This window comes from Oryctolagus cuniculus, chromosome 1 (genome assembly GCF_964237555.1).
Source record: "Oryctolagus cuniculus chromosome 1, mOryCun1.1, whole genome shotgun sequence".
NCBI lineage: Eukaryota > Metazoa > Chordata > Mammalia > Lagomorpha > Leporidae > Oryctolagus > Oryctolagus cuniculus.
This window is the reverse complement of record NC_091432.1, coordinates 45,999,431-46,025,087: the sequence shown is the minus strand read 5'-3', so window position 1 is coordinate 46,025,087 and position 25,657 is coordinate 45,999,431. Positions and strand designations below refer to the sequence as shown.

The 25,657-nt window shown below is 39.8% G+C and overlaps 1 protein-coding gene across 2 annotated transcripts in view; it reads left to right on the top strand.

Annotated features, from left to right (window-relative positions):
- Positions 1-25,657, top strand: part of PRMT3 (protein arginine methyltransferase 3) — a 157,258-nt gene that overhangs the window by 35,816 nt on the left and 95,785 nt on the right. For both annotated transcript variants that reach the window (XM_002708975.5, XM_070072461.1), the window contains exons 9-10: positions 1,319-1,440; positions 21,474-21,573. In XM_002708975.5, the coding sequence (XP_002709021.1) occupies positions 1,319-1,440; positions 21,474-21,573 (222 nt within the window). The remainder of the gene's footprint in view (positions 1-1,318; positions 1,441-21,473; positions 21,574-25,657) is intronic.

Sequence of the window (25,657 nt, the reverse complement as noted above, 5' to 3'; positions counted from 1 at the left end):
CTGAGAAAGCCTTACGAGATTCTGATCTAGAAATAATTGCTCCCCAGTTGCCCCCAGTATCATCTTAAATTTTGGTTCTAAGTACTTTTACTAATAATTGAGTTACTGGATTTTGAAGTTTATTCTTAGTTTTTTGGCATTTACTAAATTTAGTTGACTGATTTTGAAGATGGAAAAGATATGGTGATATTCTACAACCTTAATTCATTTATAACCATTTTTAAATTGTTTTGGATCAAGCAGTTCTGCTTAAGTTAATTCCTGCCATTCATGCTTGAAAAGGTTTATTTCTACTAAAATCTACAATTATTGAGCCCAAATTAGAACATAGCTATAGTAGGGAAATTAAAAACAATAAATGTCTATGAAGAAATCTATTGAAATTGCTTTTTTCATACAAAATGTCTTTTTTTTTTTAAAGATTTATTTTTTATCTGAGAGAGTTACACATAGATAGGAGAGGCAGAGAGAGAGAGAAAGAGAAAGAGGTCTTTCATCTGATGGTTCACTCCCCAATTGGCTGCAACAGCCGGAACTATGCTGATCCGAAGCCAGGAGCCTCTTCTGGGTCTCCCATGCGGCGCAGGGGCCTAAGGACTTGGGCCATCTTCTACTGCTATCCCAGGCCATAGAGAACTGGATTGAAAGTGGAGCAGCCAGGACTAGAACCGGCACCCATAAGGGATACCAGTGCTTCAGGCCAGGGCGTTAACCCACAGCGCCACAGCGCCAGCCCCACAAAATGTAAATTTAGCATGGTTGGGCCTAATGACAGCAGATTAAAATTATGGCTAATTATGCTGTTACTGATTTAAAACAGTCCACCGTAATATCTTCCGTTTCCCTCAAGTAGAAATTACCATATGTGCTAGAAAAATGTAAAATGTTTGTCATCTTTTCTTGGTCAGAAACACTACAATGTATGAATAGAATTTAAAATAAAAGGCCAGCACCATGGCTCACTTGGCTATTCCTCCACCAGAGGCGCCGATACCCCAGGTTCTAGTCCCGGTCGGGGCACCGGGTGCTAGTCCCAGTTGCTCCTCTTCCAGTTCAGCTCTCTGCTGTGGCCTGGGAGGGCAGTGGAGGATGGCCCAAGTGCTTGGGTCCTGCACCCGCATGGGAGACTAGGAGAAGCACCTGGCTCCTGGCTTCAGATCGGCGCAGCGCACCGGCCATAGCGGCCATTAGGAGAGTGAAACAACGGAAGGAAGACCTTTTTCTGTCTCTCTCTCACTGTCTATAACTCTACCTGTCAAATTAAAAAAAAAAAATTTAAAAGACCTTTTTGATGACATCTGTTTTTTTATTATGCCAGGTGGTTTTGGATGTTGGATGTGGAACTGGAATTCTCTCTATGTTTGCTGCTAAAGCTGGGGCAAAGAAGGTTCTTGGAGTTGATCAATCAGAAATACTGTACCAGGCAATGGATATCATAAGGTAGATGCATTTTTTAGTCTTCGTTTTAGAATAGTTTAAAATTTGATTATTTAAGATATTTTATTGTTTTAGTACCTATGTAATGCAACCGCAAGACTTTTCTCTCAGTAAAAACATTTCATAATAATAACATTTGAAATTGAATTGAGCTAGACATGTTTGAGCTCTGGTGCTGAATAATCTTTTTACAGTTCTCATTGACAAAAATCATCTCTATATAGTTTTTGGCTTTCCAGTGATGTCGACAAATATGTTAATTCTAATGAAAAATTAGAAGTCATTGGTACGTAGAGTAATATTGAAAGAGGACTCTATAGAACTAAATACGGCCAGCACTGTGGCTCACTAGGCTAATCCTCTGCCTGCAGTGCTGGCACCCCGGGTTCTAGTCCCGGTTGGGGCACCAGATTCTGTCCCGGTTGCCCCTCTTCCAGACCAGCTCTCTGCTGTGGCCCGGGAGTGCAATGGAGGATGGCCCAAGTGCTTGGGCCCTGCACCCGCAAGGGAGACCAGGAGGAAGCACCTGGCTTCTGGCTTCAGATCGGCACAGCATGCTGGCCATAGCGGCCACTTGGGGGGTGAACCAACGGAAAAAGGAAGACCTTTCTCTCTCTCTCTCTCTCACTGTCTAACTCTGCCTGTCAAAAAAAATTAAAAAAAAAACAAAACAAAAAACGGAATACATCAGTAATGTTTTTCTTTTATGAATAGCAGTTAGACTTAAGATTACGTTTTTCTTTTGTGATAACACTAGCCCTTCTAATTAAGTAAATTCCAAAATGTCCAAAGAAATAGAGTAGATTTAGTTTATCTCCTGAAACTTAATTTTATTCTCTAAAAATATCTCCTTTTTTTTGTTAGTTGTTAGGTTAATTGATTAATGGTAGATTTTATGTTTTTATATTCTACTAAGCAGGCTTTTAATTAAGTATAGCTTATACAATTAAATTTCTTTAGAGCCTTGCTTTACAAAAGTACCTTAGATTTGAAACTTAGGAGTAATTTGTAATTAATGAGCTTCTCAAAGCAGTTTTTAAATGGTGCTCCCACTTAGACTTATGCTCCACTTTTAGAATTGATTAGTGACTTATTGGTTGATCTTTTATCATGGATATAAAATTTAAATATGAGTATATAAAAATTTTCAGTGTTTTAGATTTTATCAGAATGGCTAAGATGTGTTGAAGAGCGCAGGGTTGAGTCAGGCTTGAATTGGAGTCCTCATCTACCAGTTAACCATTACAATCTAGTAACGTTTGTTTTCCTAGGTCTTAAGTACAGTTACTGTGTACATCCTCCTCATTTTGTGGGTTCTGTAGAGAACACCTTCAATTGTTTGTGCAATTGCCATTTAAGCAAATGAGATCCACTGTTCCTAGAGAGGTCAACAGCACAAGAAATATTAATCCCAAACTATCTAGGTTCTGTACTTATCATAAACATTTTTTAGAAGTTCTTCTGATTCAAAATATTTAGTTATGTGAGGAAAAAAAACTTTAATCAGCATAGAACAAGTATATCTTAATAATATTTGAAAATATTTCCAAAGTTTTTGGAATATATTGAAATGTCACTAAATTATGACTTGCACAGATTGGCTGGAAAATCAGTTTGGAAAAGTATAATAATAAAATAGGGGGTCCCCCGCTGTGGTGCAGCAGGTTAACGCCCTGGCCTGAAGCTACACCAAGCACTGGCCTCTCACTCTTCTCTCTTGAATTCCACTCTCGACTTATATGTTATGAGATACATGTAGGTAAATTGGTTCTATAGTGAAGCAGTTTACATATTTATCGTTTGACAGTTTGTCTGTGTGTGACAGGAACATCCAAAATCTACCTGTTCATCAAACATATCTAATACAGTTTAGTTTATTAGCTATAGTATTCATGTTGTACATTAGATCTCTAGACTGGTTCATCCTACACTTCTGCTATTTTGCATCCTGTGACCTACATTTCCTACCCACCAATCCTACCCATGGTAACCAGTACTTCATTCTCTATTGCTATTTGGCCTCCTCCTTTCTTTTCTTTTTGCTTTTTTTGGGGGGGGGGGGTGTTCCATATATAAATGAGATCATGCTGTATTTTTCTATTTCTGGTGTATTTCACTTAGCATAGTAATTTACAGAGCATTATAAATAAATGCCACATTTTCATTGTTTATTTGTTGATGGGCACTCAGATTGTTTCCATATCTTGGCTAAACTGATGCTTCAGTGAACATGGAATACATATATCTTCATTAGGTGATGATTTCATCTCCTTTTAGCATATATCGAGAAGAAAGATTACTGGATTGTAGGGTAGTTTTGATTTTTTCTTTTTAGGAACCTCTATACTTTTAAAAATAAGGGCTGGCGCCGCGGCTCACTAGGCTAATCCTCCGCCTTGCGGCGCCGGCACACCGGGTTCTAGTCCCAGTCGGGGCACCAGATTCTGTCCCGGTTACCCCTCTTCCAGGCCAGCTCTCTGCTGTGGCCAGGGAGTGCAGTGGAGGATGGCCCAAGTCCTTGGGCCCTGCACCCCATGGGAGACCAGGATAAGTACCTGGCTCCTGCCATTGGATCAGCGCAGTGCGCTGGCCGCAGCGCGCCGGCTGTGGCGGCTGTTGGAGGGTGAACCAATGGCAAAAGGAAGACCTTTCTCTCTGTCTCTCTCTCTCACTGTCCACTCTGCCTGTCAAAAAAAAAAAAAAAAAAATATATATATATATATATATATGGACCGTATCAATCTATATTCCCATTAACAGTAGACTAGGGTTTCCTTTTTTCACACCCTTACCAACACTTGTTATTAATGATGGATTTTTTTTTAAATAGCTAGTTCATTATTCTTTTAAATATGTGCAACTGCATTAGGGATTATGATTTTAGCAAATGAATATTCAGTCCATAACATACTCTACAGTTCAGTTTATAGTGAAATCTAGACAACGTAAACAAGTCTATAGTGACAGAGTGGAAATCAAGAGTTGCCTGAGAGGGGCCAGCATTGTGGCATAGTGGGTTAAGATGCTGCCTGTAATGCTGGCATCCCAGATGATTTGGGTTCAAGTCCTGGCTGCTCCACTTCCGATGCAGCACCCTGCTAATGTGCCTGTGAGGACAGTAGAGGATGGCTTAGGTCCTTGAGCCTCTGCATCCAAATGGGGGATCTGGCTGAAGCTCCGGGCTCCTGGCTTTGGCCTGGCCATTGTGGGACTGACCCAGAGGATGGAAGATTTCTCTGTCTGCTTCTCCTTCTCCACCTCCATCACCCAAACTCTGCCTTTCAAATAAATAAAATAAATCTTAAAAAAGAAAAGAGTTGCTTGAGAATGAGGTTGGGGAAGGTTGGAAGAGGGATTCCCAAAGGGATAGGAGGAAATTAGGGGACTGATGGATGTGTTCATTATCTTGATGGTGACGATGTTTTCACAGAAGCATAGTCACGTGTTATTAAATTCTACATTTGAAATATGTATGGCTTGCTGCTTATTAATTTTATTTCAACAAATATGTAAAAAGTAGAGTCTGATCTACTTGAAATAAATCATTTAAAAATTGTAAAAAAAATAAATGTGCAACTGACAATCTTTGAGTTGTGTTCAAAATAATTATAATTTTTACCTCATGTTTTTATTTAAAAATGTTTTTATTTAAAAACATGACCTGACATTTCTAAAGAAATGAGTTTAGAATAGGATTAGAATTCGAATTGGGTTGATGATATAAACGGGGACATTAGGGTTTAAGAATAATCTGGCTATGCTGAGTTTGCAGAAATGATTAAAGTAGAATATAGATTTTTCTAAAATGTTATGTTAGTAAGGACAAATAGAACTCAAAATGATTTATAGAAGGGAAAGAAATTGTTCTTGTTATTCTACATTGAACTGAACAGTGAATGATCACTTCAGAAACATAAACTTACCTAAGGATAGCAAAGCTATTCAGTGGCCAGACAATTGCATCCTGTGTTCACCCTCAGGAAGTAGAAATAGCTTCTGGTAATATTTTTACCATTACTCTGTTTGCCTTTGGTTTCTCATTGACACGGGCATAGAATAACTCATTTAGTTAGACTCATGGATTGTTGCAGAGAAGTTTTCATGAGAAAGTTGATCCATTCAAATCAAATAGCCTCAATGCAGTGCTTTCAATCTCAGTTTGACATTAAGAATGCAATCTTTTATATTGCCTGTGTCTAGAATACTATTAGGAAGGAAGATTAAGAGAAACCTAGGGAGTATTTTGATCTGTTATAGTGCTTATGTAAGTGTCCTTCTCCAGACTCTAGGACAGGAGCTTTAGCTTCTTCTTCTTATCCCCGGCACTTTGCTAAGTGTCTGATACAGGGTAGATACTTAGTAATGGTATTTGAGTAGACCTGAGGTATCTGAAGATAATAATTTTACAAGGGTACTTCAGAAGCTCATAGAAAATGGAATTAAAAGATCACTTTGTTTTTGGTGTAGTGAAGTTTGAAATTCGTGCATAATTTTTTCATAATACTCCTTTTGCATATATTTAAAGACCTTACATATAAGATTCACAACATTGTCACAAAATATACCATCAGTAATTCTTAAAGTGAATTAAAGCTGAAGAGAATCTTGAACCACTGATGTGGCTAAAATGGTAAAACCATCTATTTTTCTGTTCAAAAGCCATATGACTGTATTGCAAGTCATGAAAGTGAGCAAGGCACGTTGTAAGGAAACTGATTTTAATTCCTCTTTCCCTCCCACCCCTAAGATCTCTTAATTTCCTGTCTGCTCAGTGAGCCTATCTTTGCGATCCCATGACTACCCACTAGTTCAGTGGTTCAACTGGAAAAACGCACACAACTCTCTATAAAGCTGTACTCACACCTGATATTTGTTTCAGCAAAGGATGCAGTACATGAACAGCAAGAAAGACACTCAGAGGCAGAGAGGCAGGTGCAGAATCCCACATCATCACTCCTTCTCTACAAGAGTCACTGAAGTTATGCTTTTATCTCCAGCTTCAAACCTAAGGAAAACATGTGAGGGGCACTATCCAGGGAAGGTTGCTTGTGTCTTAAGTATTCATAGTTCTTAATAGACATCTCATAATGCCGGAATATACCTGTCATGTGACCAGCCATGATGTAAACACAAATAAGACACCAGGTGCACATCATGAATTTTCATATTTACTTCATTCATGCTGTTAACCTGGCTTGCCCACTGCTTCAGATCAGTAAATTGCTACCCAGTAACTATGTGAATGTTCTAGGAGTTCTGGTTTTTAGACTTTGATGGAGAGTCATTGCCATGGCCACAGAAATAAGCAACAACTGAGTAGAACAGACCTGCTGTGTTAACTCTCTTCTCAGAGATCTAATCGGAACCCTGGGATTTGTACTTGATCTTTGCTTTTCCTTTACTCAACAAATCAGTTGGAGAAAGAATTTTATTGAGTATCCTAAATGTTTCTCAAATCTGTGCCTTAACGTACATTCTTTTATCCTCACCTGCATTCATGTGTCTGCATTTAACTGAGCTGTTGCTTGTACTTGGTCCTTACCTTCCATTGCTCTCTGTTACCCATTCTTCTTAGTGCTGCCAGACTGACTTTCCCACCCAGTTCTCCTTTCCTTTAAATAAAAAAGGATGAAAGGAAAAAAGTTTTTGTGTTGGGATAAAAAGAAACCAAAAAATACCCATAATACTGCTGTCAGAGATGACTGGTACATTTAGTAAAAAAAAAAAAGGCCAGCTCCGCGACTCACTAGGCTAATCCTCCTCCTGTGGCGCCGGCACCCTGGGTTCTGGTCCCGGTTGGGGCACCAGTTCTGTCCTGGTTGCTCCTCTTCCAGTCCAGCTCTCTGCTACGGCCCTGGGAAGGCAGTGGAGGATGGCCTAGGTCCTTGGGCCCTGTTCCCGCATGGGAGACCAGGAGGAAGCACCTGGCTCCTGGCTTGGGATCAGCGCAGCGGGCCAGCCGCAACACGCCGGCCATAGCAGCCACTTGGGGGGTGAACCAATGGAAAAAGGAAGACCTTTCTCTCTGTCTCTCTCTCTCTAACTCTGCCTGTCAAAAAAAGAGGAAGAAGAAATATAAAAATAGGTTTGTTTTGGTGCAAAAAAATCTGAAATCATGCATAGTTTTTCATGATATACATTTCTATGAACTTCTTAAAGATCCCTCTTCTCTATAGTCTTAAAAGTGTTAGGTCACAGGAAATGAAATACTCAGAGATGTAAGCGTCACTAGAATATAAGCTCCCAAAGTTTAGGCAGAGATTTTTCTCTCTTCTGATTACCAGTATGCCTCATCCACCTGGAAGGGTACCTGGCACATAGGAGTTAATCGTTATAAAATACTTAGTGAATGAGTAAATGAACGAGTAAGTGTCCTAAGAACACACACCAGAAAATACAAAGGATGCATTTGGGGTGGGGCCAGTGTATGGAGTAGCCATGGTAGGCGTTCAGGTCTGACCTGTGTTTTTCACTGCCTGCTGTATTTATTTTTCATGGATGTGCATCCTTTTGCCCCTGCCTCTTGTGGTTGAGGATCCTTGCATTTTGTTTACATTTGTGACTGGAGGACCACATTCTTTAATAAAAGGAACTGATACAGGTTTTCTGTTTGAAGGGAGGAGAGGGAGACCATGTCAGCTTACAGTTCCTTCAGTACTTGTTTAGTTCCTTTGTCAGGCCCACTTTACATACCTCTACACTCGAGGGGTTGGTTCCCTCCTACCACCTCCGTTGTCATCTTTCCTGATGAGTTCTGACCATTCGGTCCTTTGTCACATCTTATATGATTGCATTATAATTTTGCCTCCCATTAAGTGACCAGAATCTTTGGTTCCTCAATATTCTCTCCAAAATCTGCATACATTTGTTTGTTAGATTTTGTATTAAAATTTAAGTTATGTTATTTCAGTGCACTTCAGAAACAAAATCGTAATAAATATGTGTGTTTGGATGATAATAAAGTGATGAAACCAAAGTAATATTACTTTTTTATATTTTTAAATCTATTAGGGTATTACTAATTCCTTTATATGCTTTTTAAAAACACGGTTATCACTCATGTATTCTAGGTGAACTTGAGAGTTGTTTTTGTCACTAATTTTAAGTAGCGTTTACTTGATGATGTGTTCTGCATATAAATTCGCATAATACTTTATGCTCTTCACTTGTCAATATCCCTGTGTTCCTTAGAATAGACAATATATTTTGTCTAAGTCACATTGTACAAAAGCAGAGAACAAATTTCATTCTATATTTTTTAATCTAAGGATTGTGAAATGGCTGGCTCTTCATTGTCTTTAAGTAAAATCTAGACTTCTTACCATCACCTCTGAATACCTCCCAGCATTGTCTTTGCGCACTACCTTGTATCGCTGTCATTGAACTAAGCTGTGCATAGTTGTTAAAACTTGCCATTCCTGTGGCCGGCGCCGCGGCTCAATAGGCTAATCCTCCACCTAGCAGCGCCAGCACACCGGGTTCTAGTCCCGGTCAGGGTGCCGGATTCTGTCCCGGTTGCCCCTCTTCCAGGCCAGCTCTCTGCTGTGGCCAGGGAGTGCAGTGGAGGATGGCCCAGGTACTTGGGCCCTGCACCCACATGGGAGACCAGGATAAGTACCTGGCTTTTGCCATCGGATCAGCGTGGTGCGCCGGCCGCGGTGGCCATTGGAGGGTGAACCAATGGCAAAAGGAAGACCTTTCTCTCTGTCTCTCTCACTGTCCACTCTGCCTGTCAAAAAAAAAAACAAAAAAAAACAAAAAAAAAAACTTGCCATTCATCTCCCATACATTCACATGCAGGCAGCTGTATGCACTCGCATTCCTCCAGACCTCTAAACATCTTTGTGGGTGCTGTTTTCCTGGCCAAGTTCAGATGTCTCTGAGGTTTATCATATGAGATCCTGTAGTGCCCTGCCTGCTTACTGTCCTGTCTCCTTTAGACCATATTCTTTACCATATTCTTTCTTTCTTTTTCTTTCTTTCTTTCTTCCTTTCCCTTTCCCTTTCCCTTTCTTTTGACAGGCAGAGTGGACAGTGAGAGAGAGACAGAGAGAAAGGTCTTCCTTTGCCATTGGTTCACCCTCCAATGGCCGCCGCGGCCGGCGCACCGCGCTGATCCGAAGGCAGGAGCCAGGTGCTTCTCCTGGTCTCCCATGGGGTGCAGGGCCCAAGCACTTGGGCCATCCTCCACTGCACTCCCTGGCCACAGCAGAGAGCTGGCCTGGAAGAGGGGCAACCGAGACAGAATCCAGCGCCCCAACCGGGAGTAGAACCGGTGTGCTGGTGCCGCAAGGCGGAGGATTAGCGTATTGAGCCGCGGCACTGGCCAGACCATATTCTTAAGGGCTTGCACTTTATGTCTCTAAGCCCAATGTATGGTAATTAATCATGATGATGTCCGTGTACCATTATGTAAATGTTCAGTTGCTACTTTTAAGATGGACACTAAAAAAGTGTGTGTTCTAACAGAATTTCCACTCAGAAAAAGTTGGTAATTTAGTTTTTAAGGAATTCTCAGGTAATCCAATATAAATGCTCTTTAAATATATACATCATTTCTGTATCAAACAAAGCTATGCTGGTTTTTCAGCTCGTGTTTCCAAAGATAGGATTCATTTAGGATGCTTTTATATTGAAGGAAGGTTTAGTGAGTTGCCGTTTGATATATAATTTCAATATATATATATATACATATATATATATAAAATCTGTAGTATTTTTCATGAATGGAAAATCAGATGGTGATTGACAGTCTTAGGAAAGAGGTTATTTATGTAGTTGATATCGGTGTTGAGCTGTTTCATTATGAAAGTACTAGGATTTATGGAGCTTTTTCTTTTACTGTGTATTCCCTGAAATCGTATCTTTCCTGTTATATTCATATTTGAACAACAAGTAATTACTGATGCATTTGGGATTGTGACTTGTAGCAGACAGTAACCAGCCTGAGCAGGTGGCCTCTTAGAAAACACGGATCTTGTTGCAACATGACCATTCTGAAGATTTTTCTAGGCCATTGGGAATATTTTGCTCATTTAAGAAACTTGCATTTTGTTTCTCTTTGAAGTGTTTATGATTTTAAAGCCTTAATTAACTATAAGTAATTAATTGTATGCTACTTTAGTAATCTTATCAGAAGGAATTGTGTTAAGTATCCTTTTGAAAAACTTAGATAAGAATTTAACTTTCATCTTAAATATACATATAAAAGAAGTACATAAAACACAGATTTAATATGCATAAGTTTGTACAGGCATTGATTTTTGTGTGTGTTGTGAAGTAGTGGTTCAGGTTTGTTTTTCATTTCCCCCCACCCCCCTCCTTCTTTCCATCATTCTGAAAGGCAGAAAGAAAGAGAGAGACAGGGAGATGAATTCCACCCAGTGAATGTCCCTCATGATGACGTGGTGTTTTTTTTTTTTTTTTTAAAGATTGAATTATTTTGAAAGGCACAGTTACAGAGAGGCAGAGAGAGAGAGAGAGAGAGAGAGAAAGTCTCCCATCCACTGGTTCACTCCCCAAATCACTGCAGTAGCTGTAACTGGGCCGACCTGAAGCCAGGAGCCAGGAGCTTCTTCCAGGTCTCCCACACAGCGCAGGGACCAAGCACTTGGGCCATCTTCCACTGCTTTCCCAGGCCATAACAGAAAGCTGGATGGGAAGTGGAGAGCTGAGGCTTGAACTGGCGCCCATATGGGATGCGGCTTTACCCTCTACAGCATAGAGCTGGCCCTGTGATGAGCTGTTTTGTTACTCCTCAGTCTATACCTACTTGCCATATATTTTTCAGGTCTCTCTCATTTTATTGTTTTCTGCAGTCATTTATGCAAACAACAGGCTTACTCAAATACTACTGACTGCTAGGATTTGTACTGTATCCTACACAGCTTGTTAATAATTTCCCACTAGAAATCCCTTTTAGCTTCTCTTTTTCACTTCATTTTTCAAAAACCATCCAAAGAAGCTCCTCTCAATGAGCTGATCATTGTTTTGTCCACAAGTCTTTTCACCCACTGATTATCCTTTTCTCTGTATGTCAAAAACATCATGTGGCTAACAGTCCCTGTTGCTTCAGCAGGATTTTATTTATAGATATGGGAGAGAATGGGGCAGTTACTGCTATTGGGGTAAGTGTCCTGCAACCCATTTTTACTCTCAGTAGCAGATAAATTGTCATGCTACTTGCAAGCATCCATTCACAACCACTTAGGTATTGATCATCAACCCGAGTAAGCCCTTCTAGTTAGGTAATGTAAAATGAGTGCTATAGCTCCTTGATTGGTATTCCTGAGAATCGGTGCCAGTAGTGCTTCCCCAGGCTTTTCTGGTATTTCTCTGTAATATACATCTGATTTCTTTCACTGAATACACTCAGAATCTGGGCCCACAAACTTGTTCTGCAGCTACCTGTGTCATCTTTGTAGGAACTCACAGCTTCAAGTTCATTACTTTCCTGGTGAGTACTTCATCTTTCCGGGCAGCCATAGAAGCATAAGAAGGCCTTTCAGTGAGAAGAAAAGAAAGGTGTTCTTAGAGCTTTTTCTCCTACCACGGTCTCCTCTGTGAAAGGACAGGTGTTTGTTAGAAACACTGCTAACAGCCAGAGAATGGGAATTTTCCCTCTTTTCCCCTCTGCCTGTTGGTCTCTACCAGTCTGTCAGGCAGTTTCTATCTTGCTACTTTATATGAAGGGTGGGTAGGCAGCCATTGCAAGGCTAGAACCTTTTCCTAGTTTTTAAGATTTATTTATCTGAAAGTGTTATGGGATGAGGGGGAAGATGGCGGAATAGAGAGGGAGGGAGCACAGCGAAGGTCCACTAAGGGAAGGTTCAAAGAGGGATGAAAATTTGTAGTTTTTAAGCCCTTCCTCAAACTGGGGTGTTGGGGTGGACACGCGGGGAGGACGCGGACGCCTGGGACTCAGGACACCAGCAGGAGCGTGTACGCACCAGCACTGGAGGCCGAGGTGAGACGGGGCACTCGCCCAGCACCGCGGCACAGCTGCCGCCGCCCCTCCCCCAACACATCCTGGGACGGACACTGGGACATGCACGACTGAGTGGGAGAGGAAATAGAGAACGGGAACAGAGTGAGTGGCGCCGGCGGTGAGAGTGCACGATTCAGGGACACTAATTGAGAGACTGAGTAAGCCAGTGTCTCTTGGCGCCTCCCCGGAGCCCCGGCGGGCGGGAAGCAGCCATTTTGTTTGTTTACATTCGGGCTTAAAGGAGAACTATCTTTGCCTCCACACTAACCTTCGGAGGCGGAGCCCAAAGGTGGAGCTGAGGGTGCTCGAGGGAGGGCAGCCCAAAGTCCTGAGACCCGACTACTCAAGTTACTGAATAACGCCTCCTGGTGGGGAAAAAGCACAGGATCCAGAGCTGCAGTGGGCAGAGAGCAGCCACCCTGTCTGTTTACCTGCGGGCTGTGTAGAGCAGCCTGGTTACACTAAATATTGGTAGAGACTCACAGCAGCCTATAGTAGAGGGAAATCAACCTGAAAAATCACCCAGACGGAATGCCAAAAAACAAAACCAAAAACCAAAAAAACATAGAAGATAATATAAATTTGCCAATGGAGCAGGCTAAACCAACAGAGGCAGAAGAAGAAGAAGTTGAAAACATGCCAGAAAAAGAATTCAGAAAATTAATAATCAGAATACTTAGAAATAACGAGAAACAGTGTCAAGAGCTGAATGAAAAACAAGCCCAAGGATTAGAGATCTTAAAGAGAAGCCAGAATGAGATACTAGAACTGAAAAACTCAATTGACCATATAAAAACCACCGTGGAATCCCTCGGAAATCGAACAGATGAAATAGAAGACCGAATATCAGAATTCGAAGACAAACTTCCAGAAATAATACAGTCAGTTCAATCGCAGGAAGAAGAAATTAAAAAATTAAAAAACACGGTCGGAGACCTACAAGATTCAATCAAACGGTGTAATGTTCGGATAATAGGAGTCCCTGAGGGGGTGGAAAGAGAGAATGGATTAGACGGTGTCTTCAACGAAATAATATCAGAAAACTTTAAACAAAGGCAGCTGGATAACAACACACAAATACAACAGATAACCAGGACCCCAAACAGAGTAGACCAGAAGAGAAATTCACCACGACACATTGTGGCAACACTCAGTTCAGTGACACACAAAGAACAAATCCTAAAATGTGCCAGAGAAAAGCGACAAATCACATTCAGGGGTAAGTCAATCAGACTCACCCCAGACTTCTCATCGCAAACACTACAGGCAAGGAGACAATGGCATGATATATTCCAAGTGTTAAAAGACAAACAATGCCAACCTAGAATACTATATCCTGCAAAGCTATCATTTGTGAATGAAGGGGAAATAAAGATCTTCCACGACAAACAGAAACTGAAAGAATTTGTATCCACGTGTCCAACCCTACAACACTTGCTCAAAGACGTGCTGCACACAGAAATACAAAAACAAGAACTTCACTGCAAAAAAAAAGCGAATGTAGAGTAACCCACAAACAAAGTTCAAAATACATAAACAGCTCGTTACAGGAAACATGAAGGGAAAAAGACAGTACTTAACAGTAATCACATTGAATGTGAATGGTCTTAATTCCACGACAAAGAGGCACAGACTAGCAGATTGGATAAAACAAGAGGATCCAACTATATGCTGCCTTCAGGAGACACACCTCATCAGCAAAGATGCACGCAGACTGAAAGTGAAAGGATGGAAAAAGATACTCCAAGCTAATGGAAATCAAAAAAGAGCTGGTGTGGCCATCCTAATATCAGACAAAATAGACTTTAACATAAAAACTATTAAAAGAGACAGAGAAGGGCACTATATAATGATTAAAGGATCTATCCAACAGGAAGACATTACTATTATAAATGTATACGCACCTAATTACAGGGCGCCTGGCTACCTGAAAGAATTACTAAAGGATTTAAAGGGAGATATAGACTCAAATACAATAGTAACAGGGGACTTCAACACCCCACTCTCACCAATGGACAGATCAACCAGACAGAAATTCAACAAGGAAACAACTGAGCTAATTGACGCCATAGACCAAATAGACCTAATAGATATCTTCAGAACCCTCCACCCCACAGACACAGAGTTCACGTATTTCTCCCCAGTACATGGAACATTCTCTAGGATTGACCATATACTAGGCCATAAAGGGAGCCTCAACAAGTTCAAAAAAATTGAAACTATACCATGCAGCTTCTCAGACCATAGTGCAGTGAAACTTGAAATCAACAACCCAAGAATCTCTACACCATATGCAAATATATGGAGAATGGACAACATGATCCTAAATGAACAGTGGGTCATCGAAGAAATTAAAAGAGAAATCAAAAGATTTCTAGAAACAAATGAAAATGATAACACAACCTATCAAAACCTGTGGGACACAGCAAAAGCAGTGCTAAGAGGAAAGTTTATAGCAATTAGTGCCTACATCAAGAAGCTGGAAAGGAACCAAACAAATGAACTCTCTATGCACCTCAAGGAACTAGAAAAACAGCAGCAAATCAAGCCCAAATCCAAAAGGAGGAAAGAAATACTAAAGATCAGAGAAGAAATAAACAGAATTGAAACCAAAAAAAACAATACAAAAGATCAACAAAACCAGGAGCTGGTTCTTTGAAAAAATAAACAAAATTGACACACCATTGGCCCAACTAACCAAAAAAAGGAGAGAGAAGACCCAAATCTGTAAAATCAAAGATAGTAATGGAAATGTAACAACTGACACAATAGAAATAAAAAGAATCATCAGAAACTACTACAAAGAGATGTATGCTAACAAATTGGGGAACCTGGAAGAAATGGATAGATTCCTGGACAAATGCAACCTTCCTAAACTGAGCCGTGAAGATATAGAAAATCTAAACAGACCCATAACCATGGAAGAAATAGAATCAGTAATAAACGCACTACCGAAAAAGAAGAGCCCAGGACCAGATGGCTTCACTGCCGAATTTTACCAGGCATTTAGAGAACAACTAACCCCAGTTCTTCTCAAATTATTCCAAACGATTGAAAGAGAGGGAATCCTCCCAAATTCCTTCTACGAAGCCAATATCACCTTAATTCCTAAGCCCGGAAAAGACACAGCAGAGAAAGAAAACTACAGACCTATCTCCCTGATGAACATAGATGCAAAAATACTCAATAAAATTCTGGCAAACCGAATCCAACTACACATCAGAAAGATCATTCACCCGGACCAAGTGGGATTTATCCCTGGTATGCAGGGATGGTTCAATATTCGAAAGTCAATCAACGTAATCCAGCACATTAACAAATTGAGAAACAAAAATCATATGGTTATCTCAATAGATGCAGAGAAAGCATTTGACAAAATACAACACCCCTTCATGATGAAAACCCTAAGCAAATTGGAGTTAGAAGGAACATTCCTCAACACAATTAAGGCAATCTATGATAAACCAAAGGCCAGCATCATATTGAATGGGGAAAAGTTGGAGGCATTTCCATTGAGAACTGGCACCAGACAGGGATGCCCACTCTCACCATTGCTATTCAATATAGTCCTAGAAGTCTTAGCCAGAGCCATCAGGCAAGAAAAAGAAATAAAAGGGATACAAATGGGAAAGGAGGAAGTCAAACTATCCCTGTTTGCAGATGACATGATACTATATATAGAGGACCCAATAAACTCCTATAAGAGGCTACTGAAACTCATAGAAGAGTTTGGTAAAGTAGCAGGATACAAAGTCAACGCTCAGAAATCAACAGCCTTTGTATACACAGACAATGCCAGGGCCGAGGAAGAACTACTAAGATCAATCCCATTCACAATAGCCACAAAAACAATAAAGTACCTTGGAATAAATTTAACCAAGGAGGTCAAAGACCTCTACGATGAAAATTACAAAACACTAAAGAAAGAAATAGAAGACGACACAAAAAAATGGAAAAACCTGCCATGCTCATGGATTGGAAGAATCAATATCATCAAAATGTCCATTCTCCCAAAAGCAATTTACAAGTTCAATGCAATACCAATCAAAATACCAAAGTCATTCTTCAAAGACCTAGAAAAAACGATGCTGAAATTCATATGGAGAAACAGGAGACCCAGAATAGCTAAAGCAATCCTTTACAATAAAAACAAGGCCGGAGGCATCACAATTCCAGACTTCAAAGCATACTACAGGGCAGTTATAATCAAAACAGCCTGGTACTGGTACAAAAACAGATGGATAGACCAATGGAACAGAATAGAATCACCGGAGATCAATCCAAACATCTATAACCAACTCATATTTGACAAAGGACCTAAAACCAACCCCTGGAACAAGGACAGCCTCTTCAACAAATGGTGCTGGGAAAACTGGATGTCCACATGCCGCAGTATGAAGCAAGACCCCTACCTTACACCTTATACAAAAATCCACTCAACATGGATCAAAGAACTAGAGTTGCGCCACGACACCATGAAACTAATTGACAGCATAGGGGAAACCCTCCAAGATATCGGAATAGGCGAAGAATTCCTGGAGAAGACCCCACAGGCACGGGTAATCAAAGATAAAATAAACAAATGGGATTACCTAAAATTGAAGAGTTTCTTAACAGCAAAGGAAACAGTCAGGAAAGCGAAGAGGCAACCAACAGAATGGGAGACGTTATTCACAAACTACACAACAGATAAAGGATTAACAACTAGAATCTACACAATGATCAAAAAACACCACAGAATCAAAACAAACAACCCAATAAAAAAATGGGCCAAGGACCTTAACAGGCATTTTTCAAAAGAGGAAATCCAAATGGCCAACAGGCACATGAAAAAATGCTCAGGATCCCTAGCCATCAGGGAAATGCAGATCAAAACCACAATGAGATACCACCTCACTCCGGTTAGATTGGCTTACATACAGAAATCAACCAACAACAGATGCTGGCGAGGATGTGGAGAAAAGGGGACACTAATCCACTGTTGGTGGGAATGCAAGCTGGTAAAGCCACTATGGAAGACAGTCTGGAGAGTCCTCAGAAACCTGAACATAGCACTACCACAGGACCCAGCCATCCCACTCCTTGGAATATACCCAAATGGAATTAAAGGGGTGAAAAAAGCCATTTGCACCTCAATATTTGTTGCAGCTCAATTCACAATAGCTAAGACATGGAATCAACCTAAATGTCCATCAACGGATGACTGGATAAAGAAACTATGGGATATGTACTCTATGGAACACTATACAGCAGTAAAAAACAACGAAATCCGGGCATTCACAACAAAATGGAGGAAGCTGGAAAACATCATGCTGAGTGAAATAAGCCAGTCCAAAAGGGATAAATATCACATGTTCTCCCTGATTGATGGCAACTAAACGAGCACCTAAAATGATACCCATTGAAGTGAAATGGACACTATGAGAGACAATGACATGAGCAGCCCTTGTCTAGACTGTTGAGGAAAAACTTACTATTTTGTTCCTTTAGTATTTTTGTTGTTGTTGTTGTTGCTCGGTATGCTCTACACAAGACCACTGGTTGAACTCTGCAATCAATGCACAACCATTCTTAAGCGTTTAAAAATTAATAGGAAATTGATCTCTGTGGAACATGGGAGTGGGAAGAAGAGAGGGAGGAGATATATAGGACGGCACATACTCACTCAGACCTACCTCCAATGGTGGAACTGGAAATGTGCCAGGGGATTTCAACTCAATCTTACCAAGGAGGCAGGCACCAATGCCAGCACACTTGGTAAAGAGACAAATATAAATACACAACTGACCCAAGAGATAGGGTAAGTGTCGAAGAGAGTACACAAATAAGACCAGTGTAAGCAAATAATGAAAGATAGAATCAAAAGGGTTGAGAATGATCCTGCGGGGGAAGCAGGTCACACAGCAGACTCATAGAATGGCAAATGCCCCAAACAGCACTCCTGCCTCAGAATCAACCCTTGGGACATTCGGATCTGACTAAAAGGTCCATGAGAGTCTCACAGGCATGGAAAGCCATGACACGGTGGCAAAAAAACAATCTAAATGAAGGATCCTGGCGAACAACACTCCAGCAGAAGGATCAGGCCATCAAGGAGAGAGGCGCCTTTCTCTGAAGGGAGGAAGGAACCTCCACTGTGATATGGCCTTGACTAAACAAATACAGAGTTGGTGAACTCAAGGGGCCTCCATAGCCTAGACAGCTAATAGCAAGAGTCTCGGGTGATTGCTGACGTCATAAATAAGAGTGCCAATTGTTAAATCAACAACGGGAGTCACTGGGTTCATGCTCCCCTCGCAGGATCTCTGTCCTTAATATGTTTATCTATGAAACTCAAAAACAACACTACTAGTCGAACAATACCCTATACCTGGTTCGGTTGTGTGAGTGCAACCTGTTGAAATCCCTGCTTAGTATAGACTAAATTGATCTTCGGTATATGAAGGTAACCGAAAATGAAACGTGATGAAGGGGGGAGAGGGGAGAGGAAGTGGGTGAGGGGAGGGCCATGGGAGGGAGGGAGGTCGGGGGGAAGCCACAACAATGCAAAAGATGCATTTTATATTCTACTTAAAACTATTGGTTGAGCTATGTAATTAATACACAATTACTCTTAGGTGTTTAATTAATGCTATAACTAGTACTCAAATAGTATTTTACACTTTATGTTTCTGTGTGGGAGCAAAATGTGGTAATCTTTACTTAACATACGCTAAATTGATCTTCTGTATATAAAGATAATTGAAAATTAATTGTGATGTGAAAGGGAAGGGAAGAGGGAGTGGGAGAGGGGAGCATTGTGGATGGGAGGGAAGACACGGGCGGGGGGGGGGGGGGAGGCAATTGTGGTCCATAAGCTGTACTTTGGAAATTTATGCTCATTAAATAAATTAAAAAAAAAAAAAGTGTTATGCAGAGAGAGAGAGAAGAGAGAGATCCTCCATCCGCTGGTTCACTCCCCAACTGGCCACAACAGCCAGAGCTGTGCCAGTCCAGAGCCAGGAGCCTCTTCCAGGTCCTCCATGCCGGTGCAGAGGCCTAAGGACCTGGGCCATCCTTCACTGCTTTTCCAGGCCACAGCAGAGAGCTGGATCAGAAGTGGAGCAACCAGGACTAGAATCAGTGCCCAGTGGGATGCCAGCACTGCAGGCAGCGGCCCCATCCACTACGCTGCCGTGCTGGCCCCCCTAGTTTGTTTTTTAATACCCTCCTTTCTCTGGCCAAAGAATGCCTGTATTTTGGATTTAATCAATTTTTTTTTTTGTCAGATAAGGTATTTTGCCTTTTTTCTTATAGTTATTTTTCTCTGTATATAGAATTTTTAAGTTGCTAGTGAAACTGCTGTAGTATGGAGTCAGTAAACTTAAGCCTGTAAGCCAGAAACTGTTCTTGTAAAATAAAGCTGGGCCACTGCCATGCCCTATTGCTCACATATTGTTTCTTGCTGCTTTTACAGAACATAGTTGGATAGTTGCAAAAGAGACCATAAGACCTACAAGTCTAAAATATTTGTAACTTGGCAATTTAAGAATAACATCACCAAATCTTTTTCTAATTCCTCATTAGTATCATTCCATTGTCTTCTGGCTTTATATTATTGATGTTGGTAAGAGACCTGTTAGAACAATCCTTACTCCATTTTAGGAAATTTGTCTTTGTTGAAGACTTTTCTCTTTGTCTTTGATTTCCTCAAGTTTCACTGTAATGTCTGAGGTTTTTTTTTTTTTTTCTTTGAGATTCATTAGATTTTTTTAGTCTGTATTAATTTTTATCAGTTCTAGAAAATTCCCTCAGCTCCTCAAATGTTTCCACTTTTTCTGGTACCCATTTAACTCTAGATTAAGTCTTCCAACTGCATCTTTAATTTTCTTTGCTGTGCTTCCGCAGTGGTCGAAAGCATGACATGGTGTATTTTTTCTGTAAATGGTGGGATAGGAAATATTTTAAGCCTTGAGGATTATCTCTGTTGCTGCTACTACTACTCTTAAATATCTCCTTCGTTTGTGGCTGTACAAAACTGGATCATAATCTGAAAGGCCTTAATTTTCCAGTGTCTGATCCAGACATTCAGTTAAAGGACAGATTGTTGGGGGTCAGCGTTGTGGCATAGCAGGTTAAGCCTCCTCCTGCTACACCAGTTGGAGACCCGGCTTCTCCACTTCTAATCCAGCTCCCTGCTAATGCGCCTGGCAAAGTAGCTGAAGATTGCCCAAGTGCTTGAGCCCCTGCCTCATGTGGGAGACCCTGAAGAAACTCCAGGCTAGTAGCTAGTTTTTTCAAATACTCTATCAATAGGTATTTGAATATTACATTTCAAAAATATTTGATATTCATAGTGAAATAGCCTATGAAGTAAATAGGGCAGGGCTTACCTATTTTTACACATGAGCTCAGAGCTTAAAAAAATCTTCTCTTTAAACCATACATTTATTGGGGTCAGCATTCTGGTGCAGTTGTTTAACCTGCCACCTGTGATGCCAGCATTCCATATTGGAGCACTAATTTGAATCCTGGCTGCTCTGCTTTCATTCCATCTCCCAGGGAAAACAGTACAATGCTCAAGTGTTTGGGCCCCTGCTCAGCCTGGCCCTGTTGCAGCCATTTGGGGAGTAAACCAACAGATGGAGGATTTTTCTCTGTTTTTTTCTCTCTCTCCCCCTCATTCTCCTCCCCGCAACACCCATCTCTTCATCTCTCTCACTCTGCCTTTCAAATTAATTTAAAAAAACTTAAAAAAATTGTTATGTTTTTGATCTGTCTGTAACCTCCTTTTTTTAAAAAAAAATACTAACTTTATTGACATGTATTCTTAATAAAATTAGGATTTCTTTTCAGGAAGCAGTTTGAAATGTTGCTTCAGTGTATTGCTGTATCAACCAGAAACACTTTTTGGTGTCCAAAAAATAATTATGATGAACAGAAAATAAACTTTGAAGATACTTTTTTTGTTCCACAAAACAATATGAACCATTGGCAAGAAATTATGTAATTTGACTGCCTTTCAGAATCTGTTTCATTTACTAATCCAGTTCATTATGATAATTTTCAGACTAAACAAACTTGAAGATACTATTACACTAATTAAAGGAAAGATTGAAGAAGTTCGTCTTCCAGTAGAAAAAGTGGATGTTATTATTTCTGAGTGGATGGTAAGTGTTCACAGAAGAAAAAAAAACCTCTTCGTTTATAAAAATAAATTAAAGCAATTTATATGGTAGCACTTTTTCTGCATTTAATTATATTTGATAAGTGGAAGAATGGTAGCATTATTTTAAAAATAGCTATAATCTTTTCATGATACTTTATTCTGAAAAGGCACTTGTAAATTGGCTGTTTATCATCTTTTTTAAAAAGAATAAAGTTTTTTAGGTTTATTAGAACAAATAATTACTATTTTTCTACTTTCTAAATTTGTCAGGCCCTGAATGTTTGCCTGAATCCCTCCAAGGACTAATAAGTACTTATTAGGACTATTTCATCAAAATCAATATGATGCTAGCAACATTACTGTCATACTAAACGTACTATTTTGTGATGTTAGGTCACGTAATCAATCTTTTATCACAAAAAATAGGTTTTTTTTTTTTTTTTAAAGATTTGTTTATTTGAAAGAGTTACACAGAGGAGAGGCAGAGCAAGAGAGAGAGAGGTCTTAAATCTGATGGTTCACTCCCCAATTGGCCGCAGTGGCCGGAGCTGCGCCGATCTGAAGCCAGGAGCTGGGAGCCTCTTCTAGGATGCAGGTGCCCAAGGACTTGGGCCATCTTTTACTGCTTTCCCAGGCCACAGCAGAGAGCTGGATTGGAAGTAGAGCAGCTGGGTCTCGAACCGGTGCCCATATGGGATGCTGGCACTTCAGGCCAGCGCCACAGTGCCGGCCTCATGGGGTTTCTTTCTATTACAGAATTTTAATTTTTTCTTCATTTTTTAAGGTAAACATATTCCATATAATTCATATGTACAGATTTATGAACATAGAGATACTTTCCACCCTACCTTCCTGCCTACCTGTGCTCCCACCCTTCCTCCTCCTTCCTGTCTTATTTTTACAACGATCTGCTTTGAGGTTATTTCATACTAATAGATTAACCCTACACTAAGTAAAGAGTTCAGCACATAGAAGAAAACACACTGTTCCTCAACAGAAGAAACAAGGGCTGTAAACAATCATTGAATATCAAAATATCGATTTTACTACTATACATTACCATTTTTGGTACTCTGTTAAATACTACAAACAGAAAATACATGGTAGTTGTCTTTTTGGGACTGGCTTATTTCACTAAGCATAATGGTTTCCAGTTATATCCATTTAGTTGCAAAAGACAGGAATTCATTTGTTTATATGGCTGAATAGTGTTCCATAGTTTATATATACCATAATTTATTTATCCAGTCATCAGTTGGTGGGCATATGGGTTGATTCCATGTTAACTATTGTGAATTGAGCTGCAGTAAATATGGGGGTACAAATAACTCATTCATATGCTGATTGTGTTTCCCTGGGATAAATTCCCAGGGTGGGATTGCTCAGTCATATGGTATCTCTATTTTCAGCTTTCTGAGGTCTCTCCGTACTTCCTTACACAGTGGCTGTACTATTTTACATTCCCTCTGGCAGTGGATTAGGATACCTTTACCACACATCCTCACCAGCATTTATTGTTTGTTGATTTCTGTATGAGAGCCATTCTAACTGGAGTGAGGAGAAACCACATTGTTGTTCTGTTTCGCATTTTCCTGATGGTTAGTGATAAAGAGCATTTTTTCCTGTTTCTTTTAGCCATTTGATTCTTCTTCTGAAAAATGTCTGTTCAAATCCCTGCCCAATTCTTAACTGGGTTGTTTGTTTGTTGTTGTTGAGTTTCTTGAGCTCTTTATAGATTCTGGATATTAATCCTTTATCAGTTGTGTGGTTCCCAAATATTTTCTCCCATTCTTTTGGTGTTTTCTTTTGCAGTGCAGAAGTGTTTCAGCTTGGTGTAATCCCATATGTCTATTCTGGCTTCGATTGCCTATGTTTCTGGGGTCTTTTCCAAGAAGTCTTTACTTATCCCAATTTCTTGCAGAGTTTCTCCAATATTCTCTAGTAATTTGAGGGTAACAGGTCATAGATTTAGGTCCTTCATCCATTTTTAGTGGATTTTTGTGTAAGGTGTGAGGTAGGGGTCTTGGCTTCATGCTTCTCCATGTGGAGATCCAGTTTTCCCAGCACCATTTGTTGAAGAGACTATCTTTGCTGCAGGGATTGATTTTAGTCCTTTTGTCAAAGATACGTTGGTTGGAGATGTGTGGATTGATTTTCAGAGTTTCTCTTCTATTCCATTAATCTACAAGTCTGTTTTTGTGCTAGTACCAGCCTGTTTTGATTATACCCCCAGGATATATCTTGAAATCTATTATTATGATACCTCTGGCTTTGTTTAAGGTTGCTTTAACTCTTCAGGGTCTCTTGTGTTTCCATCTCAATTTTAGCATCCTTTTTTCTAGATCTGAGGAGAATGTCATTAATATTTTTATTGGGATTATACGGAATCTATAAATTGCTTTGGATAGTATGGATAATTTGATAATAATTCTTCCTATGCACAAATATGAAGATTTTTCCATTTTTTGTCTTCAGTTTCTTTAATGTTTTATAGATTTCAGTGTAGAAATCTTTGATATCCTTGGTTAAATTTATTCCAAGGAATTTCATTTTTTGTAGCTATTATGAATGTGATTGATCTTTGAAGTTCTTTTTAAACATGTCATTGTCTGTTTATACAAAGGCTATTGATTTTTGTGTATTAATTTTATATCCTGTCACTTTACCAAAATCTTTTATGTATTCCGATAGTCTCTTAGTGGAGTCTTTTGAATCATGTCATCTACAAATTGGGATAATTTTACTTCCTCTTCCAATTTTATCCCTTTGATTTCTCTTCTTGCCTAATGGCTTAGGCTAAAACTTATAGGACTATATTGAATAGCAATGGTGAATATGGGCATCTTTGTCTGGTTCTGGATCCTAGTGGGAATGCTTCCAACTTTTCCCCATTCGATAAGGTGCTGGCTGTGGGTTGGTCATAAATTGCCTTGATTGTGTTGAGGAATTTTTCATAGATACCGAGGTTGCTTAAGGTTTTTATCATGAAAGGATGTTGTATTTTATCAAATTCTTTCTCTGCATCTCTTCAGGTTATCATATGATTTCTGTTCTTCAGTTTGTTAATGTGATGTATCACATTTGTTGATTTGTGAATGGTGAACTATTCCTACATACCAGGGATAAATCTTACTTGGTTCAGATAATGATCTTTCTGGTGTGTTGTTGCATTTGATTAGCTAGTGTTTTATTGAGCATTTTTGCATCTGTGTTCATCAGTGATATTGATATATAGCTCTCTTTCTTTGTTTTTTTGGTTTTGCAGTTAAGATGATGCTGGCTTCATAGAAGGAGTATGGGAGGATTCCCTCCATTTCAATTGTTTTTTTTTTAATTTTTTTTAACTTTTATTTAATGAATATAAATTTCCAAAGTACGATTTATGGATTACAATGGCTTCCCCCCCATACCATCCCTCCCACCCACAACCCTCCCCTTTCCCACTCCCTCTCCCCTTCCATTCACATCAAGATTCATTTTCGATTATCTTAATATACGGAAGATCAGCTTAGTATACATTAAGTAAGGATTTCAACAGTTTGCTCCCACCCAGAAACATAAAGTGAAAAATAATAGATGATTTTTTTTAAATGATGATGAAATCAGATCAGACCTATTGTCATGTTTAATCCCAGTGAGAGTCAAGTTGGGAGTTGATAATTTCTTTTTTCTTTCTTTTTTTTTTTTTTTTTTTTACAGAGGATCAGTTTAGTATGCATTAAGTAAAGATTTCAACAGTTTGCCCCCCATAGAAACACAAAGTGAAATATATTGTTTGAGTACTCGTTATAGCATAAATCTCAATGCACAGCACATTAAGGACAGAGATCCTACATGAGGAGTAAGTGCACAATGACTCCTGTTGTTGACTTTACCAATTGACACTCCTGTCTATGGCATCAGTCATCTCCCTATGCTCCAGTCATGAGTTTCCAAGGCTATGGAAGCCCTCTGAGTTCTCCGACTCTTATCTTGTTTAGACAAGGTCATAGTCAAAGTGGAGGTTCTCTCCTCCCTTCAGAGAAAGGTACCTCCTTCTTTGAAGACCTGTTCTTTCCACTGGGATCTCACTCACAGAGATCTTT